Here is a 20,758-nt window from a genome sequence, read left to right on the forward strand (position 1 = left end):
ACAGAGCAGTCCCTACGCTCAGTGCTGCACCCACCTTTCACGAAACTAAGGAAATGTGCTTTCTGTACAGGACTTTTATTGAAACCAAGTTACTTTAATTTTACACTAATGCCTCGGTGCATCCTTTAAAAGGGAAGGAAGGATTTGCTTTAAAAAGTATTTGTACAGAAGACAACAGATCATAGAAATGAACACGGGAACATCAACAACCCCTAGAACATGCAGAGCCCGCGCTGCGCTGTGCGGGGCAGGAGGAAGGAAATCTTGTCTCTAAGCTTCACATTGGATTCAGTTTCAGGAACAGACCCCAGTGCTGAGCAGAACCAGTGGCGCTTCCTGGGAATGGAGACCTGATAACCCTCAGTCAGGTTTCAGCCTCGTAGATGAATCCCATGTTAAGTGTACAAGCTGACAGGAGAACTCTCCTGGAGCTCTCCGGTCAGTGTGACAGGCCTCAAGGCAGCAGTTCCTCCTCGTGGTCACCCTGCCTGTGCCCAGCCTGTGTTGCAGGGCACCACGAACCCCACACCACCAACCCAGGGCTCAAGCTTCATCACCAAATCGAGCTTCCCCTTCCCCACCTCAACAACTTCCTCCCACCTCGAGAAGCCACTTTCCTGGGCCAGAAAGATGCAGCTTCCTTCATCACCCATCTGATGCTTCTGTGAGCTTTCAGTTCTGTTCCTTCCCCTGTGAGATCCAAGCCTTCAGCCCTGCAGCCCTAGCCCACGCAACAGCAGCTTTGGTCAGCTGGGCCAGGGCCCATGACTTGAGGGCTGGCTGGGGCAGAAATGCAACGCTCACAGCTGCCAACATCTGGCAGAGCAGCCCCTGTCCCCTGACAGCAGCACAGCAGCAGTGTACCTGGCCTGACATTTGGTTATTAGCCTTGGGTTTGGGTTTATTTTCTTCTCAGAGGAATACACGTTACTACATCCTCTGAGAGAGCTTTTCTTCCCCGGCCCCTACAGAAAGTCACCATCCATCAGCTCCAACCTCCTACCCTTCTCTGTCCTCACAGCGGTCGCCTGCAGAGCAGAAGCACAAGCAGCAGATACCTGGCACCTCATCCATCAGATCAGCAGATTGGCCCCCAGTTTCACCTGTGAGGGACATTAGTACTCGTTTTAGTCCACCCTCAAAAGAACAACAGGAGAAACAACATGTGAGAAAGCAGAGACATTATTGCAACCTTAACTATATGCAACTGCCTCCTTTACTGTATTGGTTTAGCACACACTAAGGGGGGGGGAGATGAGGAAGAAGTGAGGATGAAGAGGCAGCCATTGCCATTTCAAAAGGCTGAGGTGGTCCAGCACCCTCTCCTACCACCTGCACAAAGACCTCCAGGAAAAGGAAGGCTCCACACAGTGGCAGCAGCACCCACATCCTGCAGTGCCCAAAGCTGTTCTCGTTACTCCCACCATCACCCTCACAACCTCCACGTGCTAAAACACTCCAGAACCACGTGAGGCCAGATGTGCAGGGAGAGGCACCTGGATCTCTGATACTTGTAGGAAGTGGGAATTCACACACAACCTCTCCTTGTCCCTGCCCCATCAGGTGAGCTCCAAACCACCCCCAGCCCCATCCCTGCAGCCGGACAGTTGCCAGCAGTCCTGTTCTCCACTTGCACGCTCACAGGTAAGTGCAAAGCTACATGGACACGGGGTGAGCATGCACGTAACCCCCCGGAGCTGGACGCAGCACCCGCCCAGCTGGGGAGGTTGGAGTTGGGACAGGAAAAGAAACAAATAATAGTAATAATCCCTTCAAGTAATTGAAACCAGCCCATGCTTGAGGCTAACACTGCACTGGAGCAGTGACCAGCTAGGCCTGTTTGGGGTGATAAGGCAAAAACGTCTGAAGTCCTGGAGGGATGGAAGAATGAGGAGGCGTCAGTAGTGAAAGACTCAGTTATCCTGTAGGTTGCTTCTCCACACTCCTGTGATTCTCATCTCCAAGTGACCAGCACCAGCTGCCCCCAGTTACTTCTGCACACAGCTCGGCCAGGCAAGGCCCCCACAGACAGCCGAGAGGATGATGTAGATGATGACCTGGAGAGAGAAAACAGGCACTTCAGGCAAGAACTGCCCCTCCACAGCCACAGCCCAGTGCTGCTTCAGCCTGGCACCCAGCACTTAGAAAGCCAACATTAGCAAACCCCACCATCGCCATGCTGGGTTTACAGCTGAGACCCTGCCAGGCACAGAGCTGAGAACACAGCAACGTGCCGGGGGCATGTTCCACAGCTGAACCTGACTTCAGAGTTAAAGGTTATTGTGCTCCATACTTACAATTGATACTATGATGATGACGATGGTAAGCTTGAGGTTCTTCATACACATGGCTCTAGCAAGGTTCCTGCTGGTAGTTTTGAAAGTGACTGACTACAAGAGAAAGTAAAACAGCCCATTCATTCCTGAAGCTGCAGCCCAAGAACCACACGCTTTTCCCAGCTACTGTCTCCCTAATAACCCAAAGCAATCACCTCCTCCAGAGATCCCCAGGGGAAAGGCTTCCAAAGTGCACAGTGCTCTACTAGATAACATAATGCTCTGTGACTACATTAAGCTAGGGGGGGGAGAGGGGGTGTCAGTCTTTTCTCACTTTGAAACACCCCATGAACCTCCACAGTTTTTTCCAGGCTACTTCGGAGAACAATTTGGGTTTATTAGTGGTGGGGTTTTGTTTAAATCAGCTGCACCTCCCCTTTTGACACACTAGGCCAACTCTACAGGCTTCCAGTCTGTATGGATCAAGCTGACTTGAGTCCAGGCTGCAAGAGAAGGTTTCATTATGATCTTCAGCTTCCCTATTGCTTCCTATACAGGAGGGGCAGCTGCTCCTCAGGACTGGGGCAACTGAGTCACCCACAACTCCAAAGAAAACACAGGGTGTCCTCATTCCCTCATGGAGCAGCAGGGCTGGGGTGCAGCTTGTCAAACAGCTACCAGGAGTGGGGGGATAAGACACAACTTGTGTGTGACACAGGAAAGGATCTGTAGATATCTTATCATAGAATCCCAGACTGGTTTGGGTTGAAGAGACCTTAAAGCTCACCCAGTTCCAACCCCTGCCACAGGCAGGGACACCTTCCACTAGAGCAGCTTGCTCCAAGCCCCTGTGTCCAACCTGGCCTTGAACACTGCCAGGGATGGGGCAGCCACAGCTTCTCTGGGCACCCTGTGCCAGCGCCTCAGCACCCTCACAGGGAAGAGCTTCTGCCTAAGAGCTCATCTCCATCTCCCCTCTGGCAGGTTAAAGCCATTCCCCTTGGCCTGTCCCTACAGGCCACTGTCCAAAGCCCCTCTCCAAAGCGATGATGCTTCAGTCTCTTTAAAAGCAGCTCAAGATACTGATCATCACCCCCACTCCTCCCCAATGATGCACTGACACCATTCCCCATTTCTAAGTCCTTCCCCAGACTTACCGAATCCACAAGATTCTCTGTTTTATCGATGAGCAGCTCCAGTTTCTCTCCTCTTTGTGCCACAAGGTCTGGAGAAAGAGACAAAAATCCAAAGCTGCAGGTAGAATCCCAGTGGGAAATGCTGCATCCCACACCCCAGCTCTGCTGCCATCCTGGAGCTCTTGGCACAAAGCACTTCCCAGCTTTTTGGAGGCAGGAGTACTTAAGGAGCAGTTTCACAGCACATAGGCTATGTTTAGGGACTGACCTGACTCAATTTTGGTCAGTTCCAGACCTAAGACTCCATTTTAAGTGGTGAGACTTGTTAAAACCCAAACCAGAGTCTGCCACACACACACACACACAAAGGATATGGAAGCTACCAAGGAGCACCTTGAGCAGCTGCAGCAAAGCCTCATGACAAGCAGTCTGAATCCAGAGCACTCTTCACCCCACCACAGCCCGTGCAAGCTCATCTCAGCATGCTCCTCACACCCATCTGCCACCCTCAGCCATGGGCAAAGCAAGTAACAGAGCAAACTCCAGGCTCCCCCGGCTCCTTCTTCATCCATTCACTCTGCCAAGAGAAGCCACCCCACATGAGCTGCACTCTGGTAACTCCCTGCAGGGATCCTGGGAATGCCGGGCACTGAGGGAAGCGGGTACCTATGTTTCGGACCATGATTCCTTTGAGTTCATCGATCTGAGCTTGTGTCTCTGCCACCTGGTCAGTGTTCTTGCTCTCTGAGTGGTATTTCTGGAACAAAGGAGGAGTCGGTGAGCACAGGGACCCTCAGGACAGCCCAGGCAGGGATGTGCGGTTTCAAGTTATCAGAGACATCATCAACAGTAACAGCACCGAGTGCAACAGCTGCTTTGAACCTTCTCCTCAGAGTTCTGGTTCTTAGGCAAAGGGGCAGGACTGGCCTGCCACCAAGGCTGCCCACTGGTTGTACTGGAAGTGCAGCCTCCCTCTCCAGTGTTACCTGTGTGCTGGACTCGAGTTCTGCCCTGCCCTGATCTTCTCCTCCAGCCTCAGCCTCACACCAAATGTCTGCAGTCACAGGAATCACCTGTAACAGTCCTGCTCTTGCACTACATGCAGCATTGGATCAGTAGGGCTCTGGGTTCAGGAAGCTTTAGAGCCATTTGTGGCTGACATCACCTACATAGCTCCCATCTCCACGTATCAAAGCCTGGTGGAAAAGAAGAACTCGGTCCCACCCCAGACAGAAATTAGTCTGATTTATTATACACAGTGCCACACTGGCATTACCATTCAGGGCTTTCTATCTGCTGCATAACCCAAAGCACAGTTTCTGCAGTGAACTATGTGCAAGTCTGTGCTCCACATGGCCTCTGGCAGTGACTGAGGACACACCACAAACAGCTCCTCACAAACTCCAGTACAAATGGCAGGCAGCAGCAGTGCAAATCCTCACTTCACCTACCTCAGTGCCCTGGCTTCACCCTCCACCTCAACATGCAGCTATTGCTGCTGCAGAGGGTTGTAAAACCCACCCAGTGTCTACATTTACAGGCAGGAGTTATGCTCATGGCTCAGCAGCAAAGGACCCCTCCTCCTGCACTGCAGGATCACCAAACTGGGCGCTTCCAGTAATCAGCAGGGAAAAAGCCAAGTCCTTCATGGAGAACAGCACCAGCACTAACCAGCCACAGCAGACTGAGAACCTCCTGTACCACCACCTGTAGCTCCCCCAGGTACTGATTGTGTACAAGCTCTGAACCCCAATATTCCAAGGATATTTTATCTTTAACTCAAGGGAAGCCTCAAAACCAAACCCAAAAGCAAACTAAACCTCACCCCAAGCCAACACTGCCCAGGTTATGGAGTTGTCTGCAGTCAATTAGGGAATCTTCAGAGTCTTCAGCAGAAGATTCAAACCATTTTCCCCTGTAGCCTGAGGTTCTGTGCACTATTAAGGCTATTGATCACGAGTCACAGGAGAGTCATTTATTCCTTCTATGTTTTCCATCTGCCTTCACTCATTTCATTTGAAATTACATCTAGCAGCAGGTCTGTGCTGGAAGCTCACCTCTGCAGACCAGCACCAGGGAGGGTGGGAACTGCAGCATTCCCACAACATTAACAGCTCTGGTTTTTAGAGCAGCCCAACCCCACACCTGGAGCATCTGCTCCCTGCTTTTCTTCCTGCTCTCCCTCACAAAACCCCCTCTGCAGCAGGGCAGGGTCACACATCAAGTCAATGCTCCATAAGACAAAGTACTCTAGGAAACACATCGCTTTGTGCCAGGGCTCTGTCCCACAGCCCTTCATATGCTCAGCACCTACCCAGACCCCACTGACGTGGGCTTCATCTTCTCTCCTAGCTGGAATCATACCAGTGGAGTGACTTGCCTTGCAAAGCCTACAATGCCTAGTCCCAGGCTTGGAATCCAGCATCATCCTGAACGCACCATGGCCTCAGCTGGAAAGGGCAAGCTCAGGGTAAAGCAGATACTCCCCTCACTTTTGTAACACCCTCACACTTTGAATCTTGAGGCTGGACGAGTGCAAGGAAAACCTCAACTCAGGGAACGCGGGAGGTTTTACAAGCTGTTTATCCTCTCTTTAACCTTCTACCTGTCCTGGGAATGGAAATCCTCGGAGCCCCTGTGCCAGCCAGCTGGAGAGCCTATCGTGGTTCTGTGTACAGCCCTTGGCTGTAACCCAAGCCCAGTTCTCTTTCCTCCTGAAAAGGACACAGCGCCGGAAGCAAACACCCTGTCACACTGTGCAGTAAAGGTGGGAGAAGCGAGAGTGGTTCAGGATTACCAGGTACTCAAGTTCTGAACTTTGGTTTAACAGAAACTGTGTGTTTGTCCTGCTCTTGGTGACATCAGCCTGCACTGGATGGTCACTGGAACTACACTGGACATTTCAAATGCTGCCATTAAGATCTAGTTTCCAGTGCAGTGACCAGCTAATGCCCATTAAAACCCATTTTTACGCCAAAGCACCCCAGCAGCAGGGTGAGAGTGGAGAGAACAGCCAGCTCCCCAGCTTTAAACTCAGGCTCAACGCAGTGCTTCAGCTCCAAGGGAGCAAACGCAAGGAGGATTTCTAGGGAGAAGTTTGGGGAACCCCATTTAGCAACAGATCTCACCAGCTGCGCAGCCAAGACGCTGGAGAACTCGCTGTTCATTGCATAGGGAAGAGCTGTCTGTGCTCTCGAGCCATACGTGGTCTGAAACCTCTTCTTGATTTCATTCAGGAAGTTGAAGGCTCTGGATCGTTCAAAGTCCTGCAAGGAAGAAAGGAGACCACATCCAGAGCTGTGCCAAGGAATAACAAAGTACATGGGGCAGGTAGAGAAACTGTAATTATCAGTTCATGCTGCACGTAACGTGACGGGATCTGACTGGTTATCTTGGGATTCAGCAGCAGCCATATTCCAGTCTCAGCTCCTGGGTGTGGGATGGCAGCAGACTTTACCAGGGAATCCATAGCTCTAATTCTGTGCCTGGTACTTTTTTGCAGTGAGGGAGAAGGTTTTGCTATAACACTCCCAATTGCACTGACAATTCAAGGCTCTGTATCTAGACTCTTCTGCACTGGGGCTGCTAAGGCAAAAGCAAGAACTTCACCTCAAAACTAATTATTCACATGCATTTGAGTTCCAGGCTTACACTTCAAAGTTGTAACCGATGTGAGTGGGAACATAAGCAGCAGCTCCAATGGAAAAAAGGCACCTCAGATCAGCACCCACTATTGAATTTCCTTGACATATAAATACAAGAAAAGCCAAAACCTGCAAAGAGCCTGTCTGGGCAACAGCTGTAACCAAGCCACTTACATCATCTGTGATGCAGAGGTATATAATCCTGTCTTGGCAGATGTAGTGAAACAGGTAACTGCAAAGAAGAAGAAAAAGAAGGTCATTTGGAGCTACCACGGGACTAACCTTCTAGAACACACTTCTGCCTGCAGGGCCCTCGAGGGCTGGAGAAGGAGGGCAGCAAGTTCCAGTGGCTCTACAAGAACTCAGACAGATGCCAACATATCCCAGCTCTCTTTGTTTAGGTAAATGTTTCCACTCCTATAAGCTACAGGGAATCAGAGACCACCTATGTGTTAAAGGATCACTGGCCTCAGGTACTGCACAGCACTCCCTGCTTAGCAATAATGCTGCGGGTCATTTAGTTGCCAAACAACTTCAGGTCCACGTCCTTCCAGCTACTTCCTTGTAAAAGCAAAACCTTGACAGGATACCCAGGGGTAAGATTCGTGTCTAATCCTAACCAGTGTGCACAAAAGCATCCATTCACCAGCTCACATGTGGTAAGAGCTGCAGTTAACTGGGGTGATCAGGAAGAGAACCCCTTAGTGAGCCTCTATTGCACAGTGACTTGCTTCTATAACCTTGTCTGTGTGACCACCAGGCTGTGCCATTTGGTTTTCAGCACAAAGGCTAATGGACAAAGCAACCCCAGCACAAAGCGAATTAGAACAGTAATCAGGCTTGAATTCATCATCCAGGTTAACCATTCATGTAAAGATGTGGTGCTGAGCAAACACAGACATTAGTTAAAGGCAACCCTCAGTACCCTGAAAAACAGTGCAAACCAGCTCAAAGCATTATTTCCTACCACAATTAAGCCAAGCTGTCATTTTAGGCTCATGCCAATCTCTAGCACAATTCAAGTTTTCACCTATAAAACACACTGTGGTGATCCTGAAACTTGGCTTTGTAGTTGGTTGAACAGCACTCAAGGAAAAGATGATACAAAAGAAAAGAACTACTATAAAATGACAACAGCAAAGATTCAGCATCTGAAGTATGTTACACCACAGGGCAGGCAGCTTCCCCAGAAAGCTCTGCCCAGGGACTTTTAGGGCTCCCAAACCAGGGAAGGATGTGGGGAAACTACCTTGATTCTTATCTCTTGAATGCTCAGGCAGCCATAACAGCTTCAACACAGCAGCTCAGGCAGCTCTGTGAATGCAGCCACGCTGCCAGTTCCACAAACAGAGCTGGAGTGAGGCCCAATGTGTCTAAATGTGCTTTCTCCACAGTCTGTTCTTTAGTTTGCACACCAGCACATTGACTTACCTACTACACATGTGCAGTGAGTCAGCACAGGCTCAGGTGATGCAGCATCTAATCCCTCCATCCTATCAGCACTGACCCAGGGCTGTTCAGAGCTCTGTGCAAGCCTGGGAAGAATCCTTCCATCCCACAGACTGGGTCTGTGGTAGGTCAGGATGACCTGTGGAGTCTGTCAGCATGACTTATCTTAAAGCAACCAGGAGCCACAAGTGATCCAGCTGAGAAGCGTGATGCTCTTACCCAAAGCCATTACCTAGCCTCAGCAAAGCCAGCAAACTGGCAAACACCGGACTCCAACAGCTTAATTTCCACAGTTGAGCACCCTCCAAATCCCTCTGGAGCTGCATAAAAGTAGATAACCTGGGTTTGTATCAACTGCCTTGGTACTTACTGCTTAAGCTAAATTCAAATCCTGGTCATGCTGCAAAGTTCTGGAGGAAAAGAAGCAGCTGTTGAGCTGACAGCACATTCCATGGGCATACATACACATCCAAACCTGGCTACACTCCATTTATTCCAGTCCCCATGCACATTCACCAGCCTCTCCCTGTACCCAGCGGAGCAGCATTACTCACTTCCCATGTGAATAGGTCAGTTTGTTGTTTTCAGAAGGGATTTTCGCCAGGATCTGCTCTGTCACCTCCAGGAAGTTCCCTCCACACCAGGCATGTTTGGCAAGGATGGTTGTGCCCCTCGCCACAACAGCGAACAGGATAGCCATGGCTTCACCTGGAACAAAACACCGCAAAGATCACACTCGTGTGCTCTGCCAGAGGAAGCAGCATCACCTTGAGGACTCCCTGAGCCCTCACCAGGAGGGAGGCAGAAGCTTGTTCAGTACTTGGACAGGATGCCACTACCAGAAAGCTTCTCTCATTTCCTTTCAGTTTCTGTTCAGAACACCACCAAGGCTACAACAACCTCTAGAAGATTCTTCTCACTGCAGCTCCCAGGCATCCTACAGTCAGTGGCCCCATAATGAATTCTACTGACCTTGGTTCCACTTAGGTTTCCAGTGATTATTAGTACATTTCTTTGCTCTTTAACTGACCCTGGGTTTTTTTCTTGCTTGTTGAGAAAAACAAGGTTTTTGCCTGCAGCCAGCGAGCTCCAGTTCAGAAAGGAAGTCACAATCTCGCAGCTACACTAACAGCAGCCCCCATCCCTAACGCATGACTGCTCAGGGGCGAGGCCTTGCCTTTGATTGCTATCAAATTCAAGTAGAAAAACTGCCACTGTGTGGAATCACCCCACACACATCCCCTTTTCATGGTCTGGAGACACTCACTGGGTGCCTGCTGTCCCAAGACTGCTATAAAAGCACCCAACCCTGTCTCAAAGCAAGACAGCACCTTTGCAAGCTGACCATCCTCAGGAGCACACCAGTTCTAAAGCCAACGTATCGAACCAGGCAGGTTACAGTGTTCGAGGGCCAGCCCTCTGTGAAGTCTCCAGAGCTGGAAGAACATGTCTGCTGTCATATAACGGGACACAATCAGCTGAAGTATCATCCTGTTAATCTACTGTCAGAGCCAAGATTTAACATGTGAAACCACATGCCAGACCACAGCTGTGACATCTACTCAGCTGATCCAGTACCTCCATAAGCCTCTTTTCTGCTTAGGAAAGACTTAGGAAGACTTTTGACCCTGCAAAACCCCCAAAATCTTATTTTTCACTTTGCACTTGTCCGCTCTCACGTTGCCTCTCTTGGTTTGTACCTACAAACCTCTGTTGTGGCTGGAAAGCTCACACATCTGTCTCAACACAACCACACACAACTGAGGTGTTCAGAGCCAGCACTGCTGAAGGAAGCAGAAGGAAAAGGGTGAGTCTGACAAGAGGCCACAGCAAGCAAAGCAGGAAGCAGAACGGTGAGAGGACTTGAAGGACACTGCTCTGGAGCAGAGCACCCAGCCAAGTGTGCTCTAGAAAGCCTGAGAGGGGTCACAGTGCCAGCAAAGGAGACAGGAGAACATGCCAGATGAAGCCTCACACCGTGCACATGTGAGTTCCCAAACAGGCCAATTCTCCTTTGCTCCTCCTGGCCAGTAACACAACCAAAGGGCATCAGCAACTGAAGGGGGTGGAAGCCCCAGACCACTCAGAAGCAGCCCGCCCAAACAGATCTACCGCTTTCACTTCCTCCTGGGCTAAAGCTGCCTCTCCTCCGACCAGACACGTGCCCCTTCCCTCTGCCAAGGGCACAGGGAAACCCCCCTGTGCTGCTCTGCACCACTCGCTGCTTCTTCACCCTGTCTCAGAGCAAGATCTGTGGTCAGAACAAAGGCAACTTGTTGCATTGCTGCTCTGAGATAGCAGCTTCCCTTGTCCTCACTCACCAAGTGTTCCACATCACTTGTTTCCCTCCCACCACTCCCATCTGGTGCCAATCTCATCTGGACACGGCTCTGGGACTTGAACAGGATTTACACCCAGCTTGCACAAAATCTGCTAAGAAAAAGGAAGGTGAAGAGTGCCCAAACTAACAGACCCTCTGCCCTGTCCCCCTCCAATTCTGAAGCAAGCAAGCTCCAGCTCACCTAAAACCGTGGCTACAAAGAGGTGACAAACAGCCAGGTTTGGGTTTGTTTTGTCCCACAGTCACAGGTATGCTGGCTTGCAGGCTCACAACTGCCCTCTGACACTGAGGCTGTCAGCATCACAGAGAATACCCCCCCAAATTCATTTACATCTAAGAGGAGATCTTTAAACACAAGGACAGGTGGTGCTTATTAGGGTCAATGAAGCACCACCAATGTCCACCTGAAGGTGACTGTGGAAGTCACAGCACATGGAAAAGCAAGGGTAACAGCTTTTTGCTCTCACACACTTTCTAAGGAAACTCCTCAGCACAAACAGAGGAGGAAGAGCATAAAGCAGAGAAGGAAGCCGTGATTACTCACTATCTGTAACACAAAAAAGAAAAGAAAGCTCAAGAGCAGGTCCCAGCAGAAGGAAGAAGGTCTTCACACCATGTCCTCTGAGGCATGTTCCCACATGCTATCATGGAGGAAAAGAGTTCACATTACAAGGTTACAGAGGGCAAGAATCACTATTAACTGTCACCCAAGCAGCCACTCACTGGAGCATAAGAGTTTATCACAAGCTCCTTCTGCCCTTCCACTCCTCAAGGCATCCCACTGAGCCAGGCCCACCTTGGTCTGGCCGAGTGCTGCCATTTGTAATGCCACAGAAGTTCAGGGCTTTTTCATCCCCAGCGAGAAACACCACAAAGAGCAGGTAATAGCTTCAAGCAGCAAGGAGGTGCCCCACGGTCCAGCCCCAGCCGAGGTTACAACTCTCACAGTACTTGAGCTTTAGGGCTGCTCTTGCTCCCCACTCTGCTCTTCTACAGTTCAGAGTTGCACAAAGGCAACGTCCCAGTTTAGAGTTTCAAAACATCCTTCCAGGGTGTCCCACTATCCCTTGCAACACTTCAACTACCAGGAACCTCATGTGACAAGCAGAGAGCCACGTCATTTAGAAAGCTGCTTAGAAGCCCGACCACAACTTTCTCCCTCCAGCACCACCGAAGCATTCTGCCGGATCACATCTCACAGCATCTGAGCTGCCCCACCACAGAGAAGTCCATCTTCCTTCCAGAAAGCTGTACCAGAAGAGCTCTCAGGCTGATCACCTGCATCCACACTCGAGCTTGTGCACACTCACCAGAAGACTTCAGCAGCCAACACGTAAGTTTGGCTTCTTTCTAAGCCAGCTTTAAAATACTGCATCAACCACTCACTGATGGCATTAGAGCAGGAAAAGTACACAGACTCCAGTGATATTTTGCTGCCTCTGACCTTACAAAAAACCTATCAGCTCTTCAAAGCACAGTGCTACAGACATGGAAGTCTGAGGGTCTCTAAGCAAGACTCTAATACTCCAAGGCTCACCTACCTCTAGTTAAACATGAGTAAATTACTAATCACAAGTCGCACCTCCCCAGACCTGAAGAGGCCAAAAGCTTTATTCAGCCTGCTGCCCACAGCATTGTTAAGGTGGGAGCATTTGGACCTGGCATTGAGCAGAAGTAGAGATTATTCAGAGTTAAAACATAAAGGAAAAAGAAATTCCTTAGAGCCTTCCCACTGGAGCCATTACCTCCACCTGAAGAAGCTGTAACAGAAGAGAAGCCAAACCAAAACCCAGACCCAACAAGTCCACAAAGCTGAAACAAAGCCAGGCCTTGGATTACATCAGTTAAAAGCTTATCACACCAGAGACCAGGGCAGCACAGAGCTGATCCTGATCTTGTATAAAGTAATGATTAACAGCCATGCAACTGCTCCTCGTTTCTCCTGGTTAAAGAGACAGCAGCTCACTCCTGACACAGCTACAGGGAGAGCATAGATTGTCCAGGCAAAAAAGTAATACCTGTGGGGAAATACAGATAGATAGAGAGATAGATAGACCCATTTCAACTGCCCAGACCTTCAAAAGTGACTCTCTACAAGCTCAGGCTCCCTGTGTCCCACACCTTAGCTCTAATTTAGCCAGAAGATGCAAACCACACAAGCTGCACTTTATTCTCTTCTCTACTCACTCCATACTGGATCTCTTCAGGTGCTGCCAACCCTCATTTCCCTAACAAATCAAAGAACTTGTGAGCATTACCACAGCACACTGGACTAAACCAGGAGGAATTGATTATACAACCATGTTCCTTGAGATCCACCACGATACAGTTGTCTGCAATGTTTTGGCCAGTCCAGAAATGGAACCAGACCTATGTCAGTGCATGGTACAACACCAGGGCACAGCCAGGGACACACAAACAACTAAACCTCTTGAGCAAAACCCTTCCCTACCACACACACTGCAGGAGATCAGCAGTGTGCAAAGCATCAAGTGACCAACCTCAGAACAAGGCCCACAGTCAAAGAGACACCTTAATCCCAGAGTAGCAGAACTCCAGGTTCAAACTGCGCATTATAAAGTGGTTCAGACAACCCCTAAAAGCCTCTTTTAACACTGGGTATTTTCAGGTCTCATATTAGCGAGGAGAGAGTAAGTAGCACTGAGTAGCACCACAAGTAAGGTGACACTCACTGCCACTGTAGGACCCCACAGTCCTGCACAGCAAGGACATCAACTCACTGGACCCACAGCTCCCAGCTTTACTTCTGAGACAGAAACCACATCCTTGGCAATGACACCTGCCCCCAGCTTTAAGCAGGATGGATTAAATGAAGTAAAACAGCTTAAGATGGAGTATGTTTCTCTCTGTAAGCAGCGCCTCATGCAGTCCTGTGAAACTCATGCAACACACATCTATTAACTGTTAGAGAATATCTCTGCTCAGAAGTTACAAGACTCAGGAACGATATCCATTAAAATCAACCCCTTTGTATAACCTAGAGATCACAGCTGGTTTCTGTCTAAACTTACAATACTGAATGGCTGGAAGTAGCCAAGACCAAACCATCCTAAAAGAAAAACTCAACTTGGAGACACCAGACACCCAATAAACACCACGGATCCAATGAACTCCATAAGCAGTGCCAGAAGCATCTGGCAGCCCAGGGAGACGAAGCACAAAGGTGGGTCAAGCACTGCATTTGTATGGCGATTTACTCATGGCAAGTCATGCTCTGCTGTCTGCATGGTCTCCCATGGTACCGGAGAGAAGGGCACCAAAAACCCTGCACAGCAGCTAAAACACAGGTTGTCTTCAACAGGACATTTAACACTTCACTAGGGATGGCTGATGATTTTCAAGTGAGACACAAACCAACTTGTTTGTTGCTGTGACCTCACTGAAGATCTCCCGTAACCTATCTGACGGTTAAGAGAGCTGGGACAAGGGAGCCCAGAAACCTGCACCCAACCTTTATCAGCAGCACTGCCCCTCTTGTTCTCCACCAGGAGATTGACAGCCTCAGAGCCAGCTAGTACCAGAGGAGGTCACTGCTTACATTTCCAGAAAGCCTCCTTACAGAAAGCACAGGGCATCCTACTCCAACTGGTTCCGACCATGAAACGAGCGTGTTGCAACCCTGCAAATTGCAAACAGCCCCACTGCAATAAGGTCATTTCTAGTGACTCCAGCAGCAAGTAGCCTCGACTTCCCTTTAACCTTCCCCTGGCATTGCAATAAGTTATTATTTCCTTAAAGGACATTCCAACACTGAGCCCTGTAGTTTATTTGCTCATTTTAAGTCTGAGAAGCACAACATTCATAGAATCCTGGGCTGCTTTGTGTTGGAAAGGGACCTCAAAGCTCACCCAGTTCCAACCCCCCGCCACAGGCAGGGACACCTTCCACTAGAGCAGGGTGCTCCAAGCCCCTGTGTCCAACCTGGCCTTGAACACTGCCAGGGATGGGGCAGCCACAGCTTCTCAGGGCACCCTGTGCCAGCGCCTCAGCACACTCACAGGGAAGAGCTTCTGCCTAAGAGCTCATCTCAGTCTCCCCTCTGGCAGGTTAAAGCCATTCCCCTTGTCCTGTCCCTACATCCCTTGTCCCAAGCCCCTCTCCAGGTTTCCTGCAGCCCCTTCAGGCACTGGAGCTGCTCTAAGGCCTCCCCTTCAGGAGCCTTCTCTTCTCCAGGCTGACCCAGCCCAGCTCTCTCAGCCTGCCTGCAGAGCAGAGCCGCTCCAGCCCCCTCATTCAGGTACCAAGTTAAAGTTTAGCACCCTCCCTGTTCGCAGAGCTCAGTGCAGATGCCCCACTTCATCCCTTCGGGAACAGATCCCAGGATCAATCCGGTTTCTGTTCCAGGCCCCTCACCCGTTCCGGAGGGCAATGAACCGTGTTTTGGAGAGGGGCAGGGAAACAGGACCCGCTGTACAAGCGGCTCTCCATGGAGGCAGCGGGTGCGCCCCCAGCATGCCGACACCCCCGGGGGTAACCGCAGGCGGTTATCGCGGTCCGGTCCTTCAGCTCCCCGGGTGCCCGGGGCTCCGAGCTCCGCCACACGGCGCACCGGGGCCAACCGCGGCACCAACGGCCTTTACCCCCAACCACACACTGCCTTCCCCGCACGCCAGCAGCCGCTCCCCGAGCTCCCCAAACCCCGCTGACACAGAACGAGGCCTCCGACCCCGGCAGCACCCAGCCACCCCCCGACCGCCACGGCTCCCGGCCTCCCGGGCCCAGTCAGTGCCGGCCCCGCCGCGGCCTGCCGCCGCCGGGGGAGGCAGGGGCAGACCCGCACGCTGTGAGGGCACCAGGCGGCTCTGCCGCAGGCCCCGGTCCCCCCCCCGCCCCGCGGGCCCCGTCCCCGCTCACCGGCCGCCGCGACAGGAGGGGCCGTTCCCTGGGCACCACCGCCCGCCGCGCTCGGGAGCAGCCCCCCCCGCCTCCACCTCCGCGCCTACCCCGGGTCACCGGAACGTTGTTTCCGGTGGGACCGCGCCGCGCTGGCTGTTGGGAGTTGTAGTCCGGAGGCCATGGCGGAGGAGGACGAGCGGAAGGCGGTGCTGGAGACGGTGAGTGGGGCCGGAGGGAGTGTGGCGACCGGGCGACGGGACGGGACGGCTCTGTTCAGCCGGCGGGAGCTGCTTTCCCCCCCGCAGCGGTAGCCGCAGCCTCCCTGGGCCGGGCCCGCTAAGGAGGAGTGTGCCGGCGTCTGGATAAATCGCGATAGTGAGGGTAGATCCAAGCGAAGTGCAACCTTAAAGCTCACCCATTTCCAAGCCCTGCCACAGGCAGGGACACCTTCCACTAGAGCAGGTTGCTCCAAGCCCCTGTGTCCAACCTGGCCTTGAACACTGCCAGGGATGAGGCAGCCACAGCTTCTCTGGGCACCCTGTGCCAGCGCCTCAGCACCCTCACAGGGAAGAGCTTCTGCCCAAGAGCTCATCTCAGTCTCCCCCCGTCCGTATCGCTCAGCACTGTGTAACGTCAGCCCTTTGGGTGGCTTTGCCCGCAGCGGTTTCGTCTCCTCTCTTTCACCCGATTCATTCAGGCCGCTGAGCCCCGCTCCAGGGCCGCAGCCGCAGCAAGCACTAGATGGCACTGCCCTGCAGGAAGACTGCTGCGGGCTCCGCTGGCGCTTCACTAGGTCACAGCGGCAGGGAGAGCTGGCACGGGAGCATCGGGAGCTCCCTGCCCCGTCTGTCTCTGGGAACGGGGGAGAGCTGAGCTCCGGGGCGGGCAAGTGGTCTCCCACACTAGGGGCTGGTTCTTGGCCTTGTGGGGTTCATCACACGTGGGCTCAGCAGCCTGAGGCTCGCCAGTAGCTTCCCCAGGCTTCTCCTAAGTGTGTGAATCCAGGCTTATAGCTGGTTCTGAGGTGGGTAAGCTTTCCCTGCTGACAGGCAGCACGCTTCCCTGGGTAGTTTTTGACTGCCCCTCGCATTGCTGTCTAGCCCCGGGCTGGGAGCAGGACCTGGAATCACACCAACCTCAACAGTCACTCCCAGCTTCTTTCCACCATGCGTCCTGAAGCTGCAGCTTTCTTTGGGCTCCTCTTCTCTCCTATGAGGAGCAAGGGTGCACAGGCACTTTGATAACCAGGGAGAGCTTTCTCTGAGGTCGATCATTTTGCCACTTTCCCTCCTCCGTGAAGTTGCTCTTGGTCACACTCCAGCACTTGAGACATGAGCAGCAGTGATGGCCCAGCCAGGGCTACACGTCTTCCCGGTGCCTGTGGTGAAGCTGAGCACAACCACTGATTTTTCACCCTGGGGCTGGTGTTCAGAGAACCTTACAGCATCTCTTCTCTCCCCATTCATGGCAGGTCCAGGCAGACGGGACGGATGGAAACTGCGTCACGTTTGTGTTGCACGACGAGGACCACACGCTTGGCAATGCCCTGCGATACATGGTCATGAAGAAGTAAGTGGAGAACCCACAGGCCCTGGTACCACTGGGGGCTCCTCTGTCTCTTACTGTTCCCTTCTCCTTACTGAGTTGTATCTCAGTTGCTGCTAGAACAAGACAATACTACCTCTGTGTATGCCTGCTGGAGTATTTATATCAGACCTGGTGCTAAAGGCTGCTTACCTACTCCCTCTCTTCACAGGATTAACTTTCTCCTTGAGCTGTTAACCCCTGAGAGCTCTAATAGGCCTTGATGGGTCTAAACAGCCTCACCTGGGGCCTCCACACACACCCTACCCACAGGCTCAGGAGCCCCATTTAAGCTCAGCTCAGGGTTTTTAGTACCTCCTGAGCTGTGTTGTATGAATATGGGTCTTCAGCTCAGCCTATACTGGGCTGTTGCATGCTGACCCATAGACTGACTTCCTGACCTGACATCAGCCTCTCCTCATTGTTGTACATTGTACACCTGCTTGGTGGTCATAGGTTTTGTCTGACCCTCGTTACCCTCACCTGGCCTGCACATTGTCTTCCTGGCCTGGCCTTGGACCTATTTCACCCCCACAAACCTGCCTGGTGACCTGGACCCTTGGCTGGCCCTGGCTACCACCTTTGCACCCACCTTACTCCCTTGCTTGGGTGCTGTGGGACAGGGCTGGCCAGTGAGTCCTCTGCCCTATTGACTGGCTTACAGTTCATGCTTCCAGCTCCCCAGCCCTTACGGAACAGCCAACCCTCACTGCTCTGATGGTTAGTTACAGAGGAAATGTAATGCTTGACATGTAGCAGACTTCTGAATGTCTTATGTGGCTCTGGGTAAAATGATGTGCAACTCTGTGTAAGTACAGGTGGTCAGGCAGTATCTATGTCACCTTCTTGGGCAAGTGTTGTCAGAAAAGAGGGTAGGAACAGGCAGTATTAAGCAAATTAATCATCTTTAATGCTTCCATCAAGATGCAGGAATTGATGCTGGAAATTAATTATCCTGCTGCCCCATTAATATATACAAACGGCTTCATGCTGATTTTATCAAGCTGGGAGGCACTGGGGGTTTGTGAAGACTCACTGGTAAGCCTCAGAAGAATTCCAGCAGGAAGTTCAATCCATCATCTCAAACGACAGTTGCATTGCAAATGTCATGTGAATTCCTCTGATAGATAATCATGACAAGAAAAAGAGCAGCCTTCTTGTGAGGGGCTGTGCTTTCTGCTGCGTGCACAAATGTTCTACCAACCACCTCGGCTTGTGAAGGCAGATGTCATGCAGTCTGCAAACATCTTGTGTTGCCCGAGACCCCTCTGCCTCCTTTGCGCAGCAGAATTGCAACAGGTTTGTGTGGAGGGAGGTTTCCAAGCACCCAGCATGCCCTGTTTGAACAGAGTGCCAGCCAGGTCTTTCCCCTACAAAGCTCCAGCTGCAGCTCAGAAATAGATGGAGGTGTGTGAATAAGGGTACACGGGTAATGTCCTTTTGGCATACCCCTCCCATAAGACCCTCAGTCATGTTAGAAACATCCTGAGCCCCAGCACATCTGGGGTGGCCCAAGCCTCTGACTTCCCTGAGATTTGCTGTGGATTGGCCTGTGTTTCACTGCTCTCTTCTCTTGTCCCTCCTGCAGCCCTGATGTGGAGTTCTGTGGCTACTGCATCACACACCCCTCTGAAAGCAAGATCAACTTCCGGATCCAGACCAGAGGTATGAGATGTGCATTGCTTTCATGTTCAGGGCCCTTCTTTTGTGGAATCCCCTCTGTGCATGTCAGGTTTCCACCATCAGTCATTTCCTTAAAGAAAACCACTCTTCTCCCTCTTCTCTGCAAGCTGCCTGCAACTGCTGTGCCTGGTCAGATTGGCTGGCAGCAGGCACTGTACTGTAGTGCTGGGGTAAGGTAGATCTACTACATCCTGTCAGATATGATGTGTGCTTCATCTTCGCCTAAATTAGCAGAGGTTTTGGAAAGCCACCCCAAAGTGTGCTGACATACATAGCTGCAATGAGATAATTTGCTTCTGCATTTTCTTCTTGGCTGTCTGGCAGCTTTGGTCATCAGACTGTGAATCAAAGCTGTCTTGAAAAGCCACATCAGTCTGTGCTGTGTTTTGATGTGCCTCCCAAAGGGGTCTGTGTTCCCTGTTAATAGGTAGCACTGACAACTCTGAGCCTCTGGCCATCACTCACGCCTCCATGCACACCAACCCCTTCAGCTCAGCCCACTGCCCTCCATCTAGGCTCCACAGCTTTGTGTGCTGCCCCAGGAGAACAGTGTTATTTCATTCCTTATGGGGCTGTTCCCCTGAGTATCTAGTTTGTGCTTGCTGACTGTTTAATTTCCTAAAAATGAGTAGTGCTGAGGCTGTTCTTGCCAAGGGAACCCCTTCCCTGTGGGGCTACCTGCAGGGTTTGGCTCTGCTCTTCCTGCACCATAGCCTGGGTCTGAGCTCAGCTCTTGGGGTGCTGATGGTGGGCTGGTAAGAGGGAAGTGTGTGGCATGTGCCTGGTGTGAGAGCCTGTTCCCATCACAGGGGAGCAACCACACTGCCCAGAGCAGTGAGGGAGAGGGCCACCAACCCCTTTGGAAACCACTGACCCATCTTCTTTCCCAAAGGGGCCCTTCCTGCTGTTGAGCCGTTCCGGAAGGGGCTGAATGACCTGATGGGTGTTTGTCAACATGTGCTCAACACCTTTGAGGTGAGACTATTCCTGAAGAGTTCAGGGGGCTTTTCTGTCTCTTGGTCTCAGAGGCGAGAGGAAGGGGCTGACGGCTGTATTGCAGGCATAAAGAACCTATAGTTACCTCAGACCTTCTCTGCCTGACCTGCGGCATGGCCTGGGTTCCTTTTCCTTAGAGTGAATGTAAAGCTCAGTCACTTCTGAAGGTACCTGGAGCTCTGTCAGAGCTGCTCAGGGTCCTCTGCACTGGACAGAGGAGTCATAGCACAGAGCAGAGTGGTGGCATGGGATGCATGAGTCGCTCAGGTATATGCTGTTAACGTTTGTCCTTTGCTCTTGTTTGCAGAGGAGCATGAAGGAGTACAGGGCCCAGCGGGAGGAAGAGATGCAGTAGCGTTTGGGGATGGCAGTCTCCATGGATGTGTGTAACATCTGTGTGTTGAATTCCCTGCACTAAGTACTTTTGTTTAGTTGTGGTTTTTACGACTGTTTTGATGCAAACCTGTATTTTCTCTAATAATAAATTTTATGGAGTTTGATGTTGCAGAGGTGACACTGTGTTCAGCTCAGCAGGGTATGGAAAATGATAGAAGGCAGTTCTTCCACTCTTCTGTCTTACTTCTTTTCCTCTCCGAGTGTCATTGCTGTTTCCTGCCTGGGATTTTCAGATCACACAGTTTCCACGTAGCCTTGTGCACAGAATTAGTCTGCCCGAGTCCACAGGGAGCAGAGGGGTTCAGCACTGTGCAAAATCCAGCTTTTAGAGAGGCAGCACCCTTTCCCAATTTAAATCTTCCTGTTGCAGGCACCACTGCAGTTGATTTCAACAGA

General features: G+C 51.5%; 2 protein-coding genes across 4 annotated transcripts; one reads left to right on the forward strand and one right to left on the reverse strand.

Annotated features, from left to right (window-relative positions):
* Positions 1-59: 59 nt before the first annotated feature.
* VAMP7 (vesicle associated membrane protein 7) lies at positions 60-15,796 on the reverse strand. Of its 3 annotated transcripts, none has more exons than XR_009968874.1 (8): positions 9,060-9,213; positions 7,231-7,288; positions 6,541-6,678; positions 4,079-4,169; positions 3,434-3,501; positions 2,298-2,390; positions 799-2,057; positions 60-768 (listed from the first exon to the last, which is right to left on the reverse strand). XR_009968874.1 is itself a non-coding variant. In XM_062640454.1 (8 exons), exons 2-8 carry the CDS (start codon positions 9,203-9,205, stop codon positions 1,989-1,991), a joined length of 663 nt encoding a protein of 220 aa, XP_062496438.1. In that variant the 5' UTR covers positions 9,206-9,213; positions 15,722-15,796; the 3' UTR covers positions 60-1,988. The 3 variants fall into 3 exon arrangements, 2 of the variants coding, with proteins under 2 accessions (XP_062496438.1, XP_062496439.1); XM_062640454.1 differs by adding an exon at positions 15,722-15,796 and having other exon boundaries at positions 60-2,057; XM_062640455.1 differs by adding an exon at positions 11,391-11,476 and having other exon boundaries at positions 60-2,057.
* A 26-nt stretch (positions 15,797-15,822) lies between these two features.
* LOC134175030 (DNA-directed RNA polymerases I and III subunit RPAC2-like) lies at positions 15,823-20,469 on the forward strand. The gene is made up of 5 exons (XM_062640456.1): positions 15,823-15,921; positions 17,175-17,272; positions 18,876-18,952; positions 19,863-19,945; positions 20,274-20,469. The coding sequence occupies exons 1-5, from the start codon at positions 15,883-15,885 to the stop codon at positions 20,319-20,321; spliced, it is 345 nt and encodes a 114-aa protein (XP_062496440.1). The 5' UTR covers positions 15,823-15,882; the 3' UTR covers positions 20,322-20,469.
* The last annotated feature ends 289 nt before the right edge of the window (positions 20,470-20,758 follow it).

The sequence above is a fragment of the Pezoporus occidentalis genome, unplaced genomic scaffold, assembly GCF_034315485.1.
Source record: "Pezoporus occidentalis ecotype Australia unplaced genomic scaffold, CSIRO_AGI_Poc_V1 ctg65, whole genome shotgun sequence".
Classification (NCBI taxonomy): domain Eukaryota; kingdom Metazoa; phylum Chordata; class Aves; order Psittaciformes; family Psittacidae; genus Pezoporus; species Pezoporus occidentalis.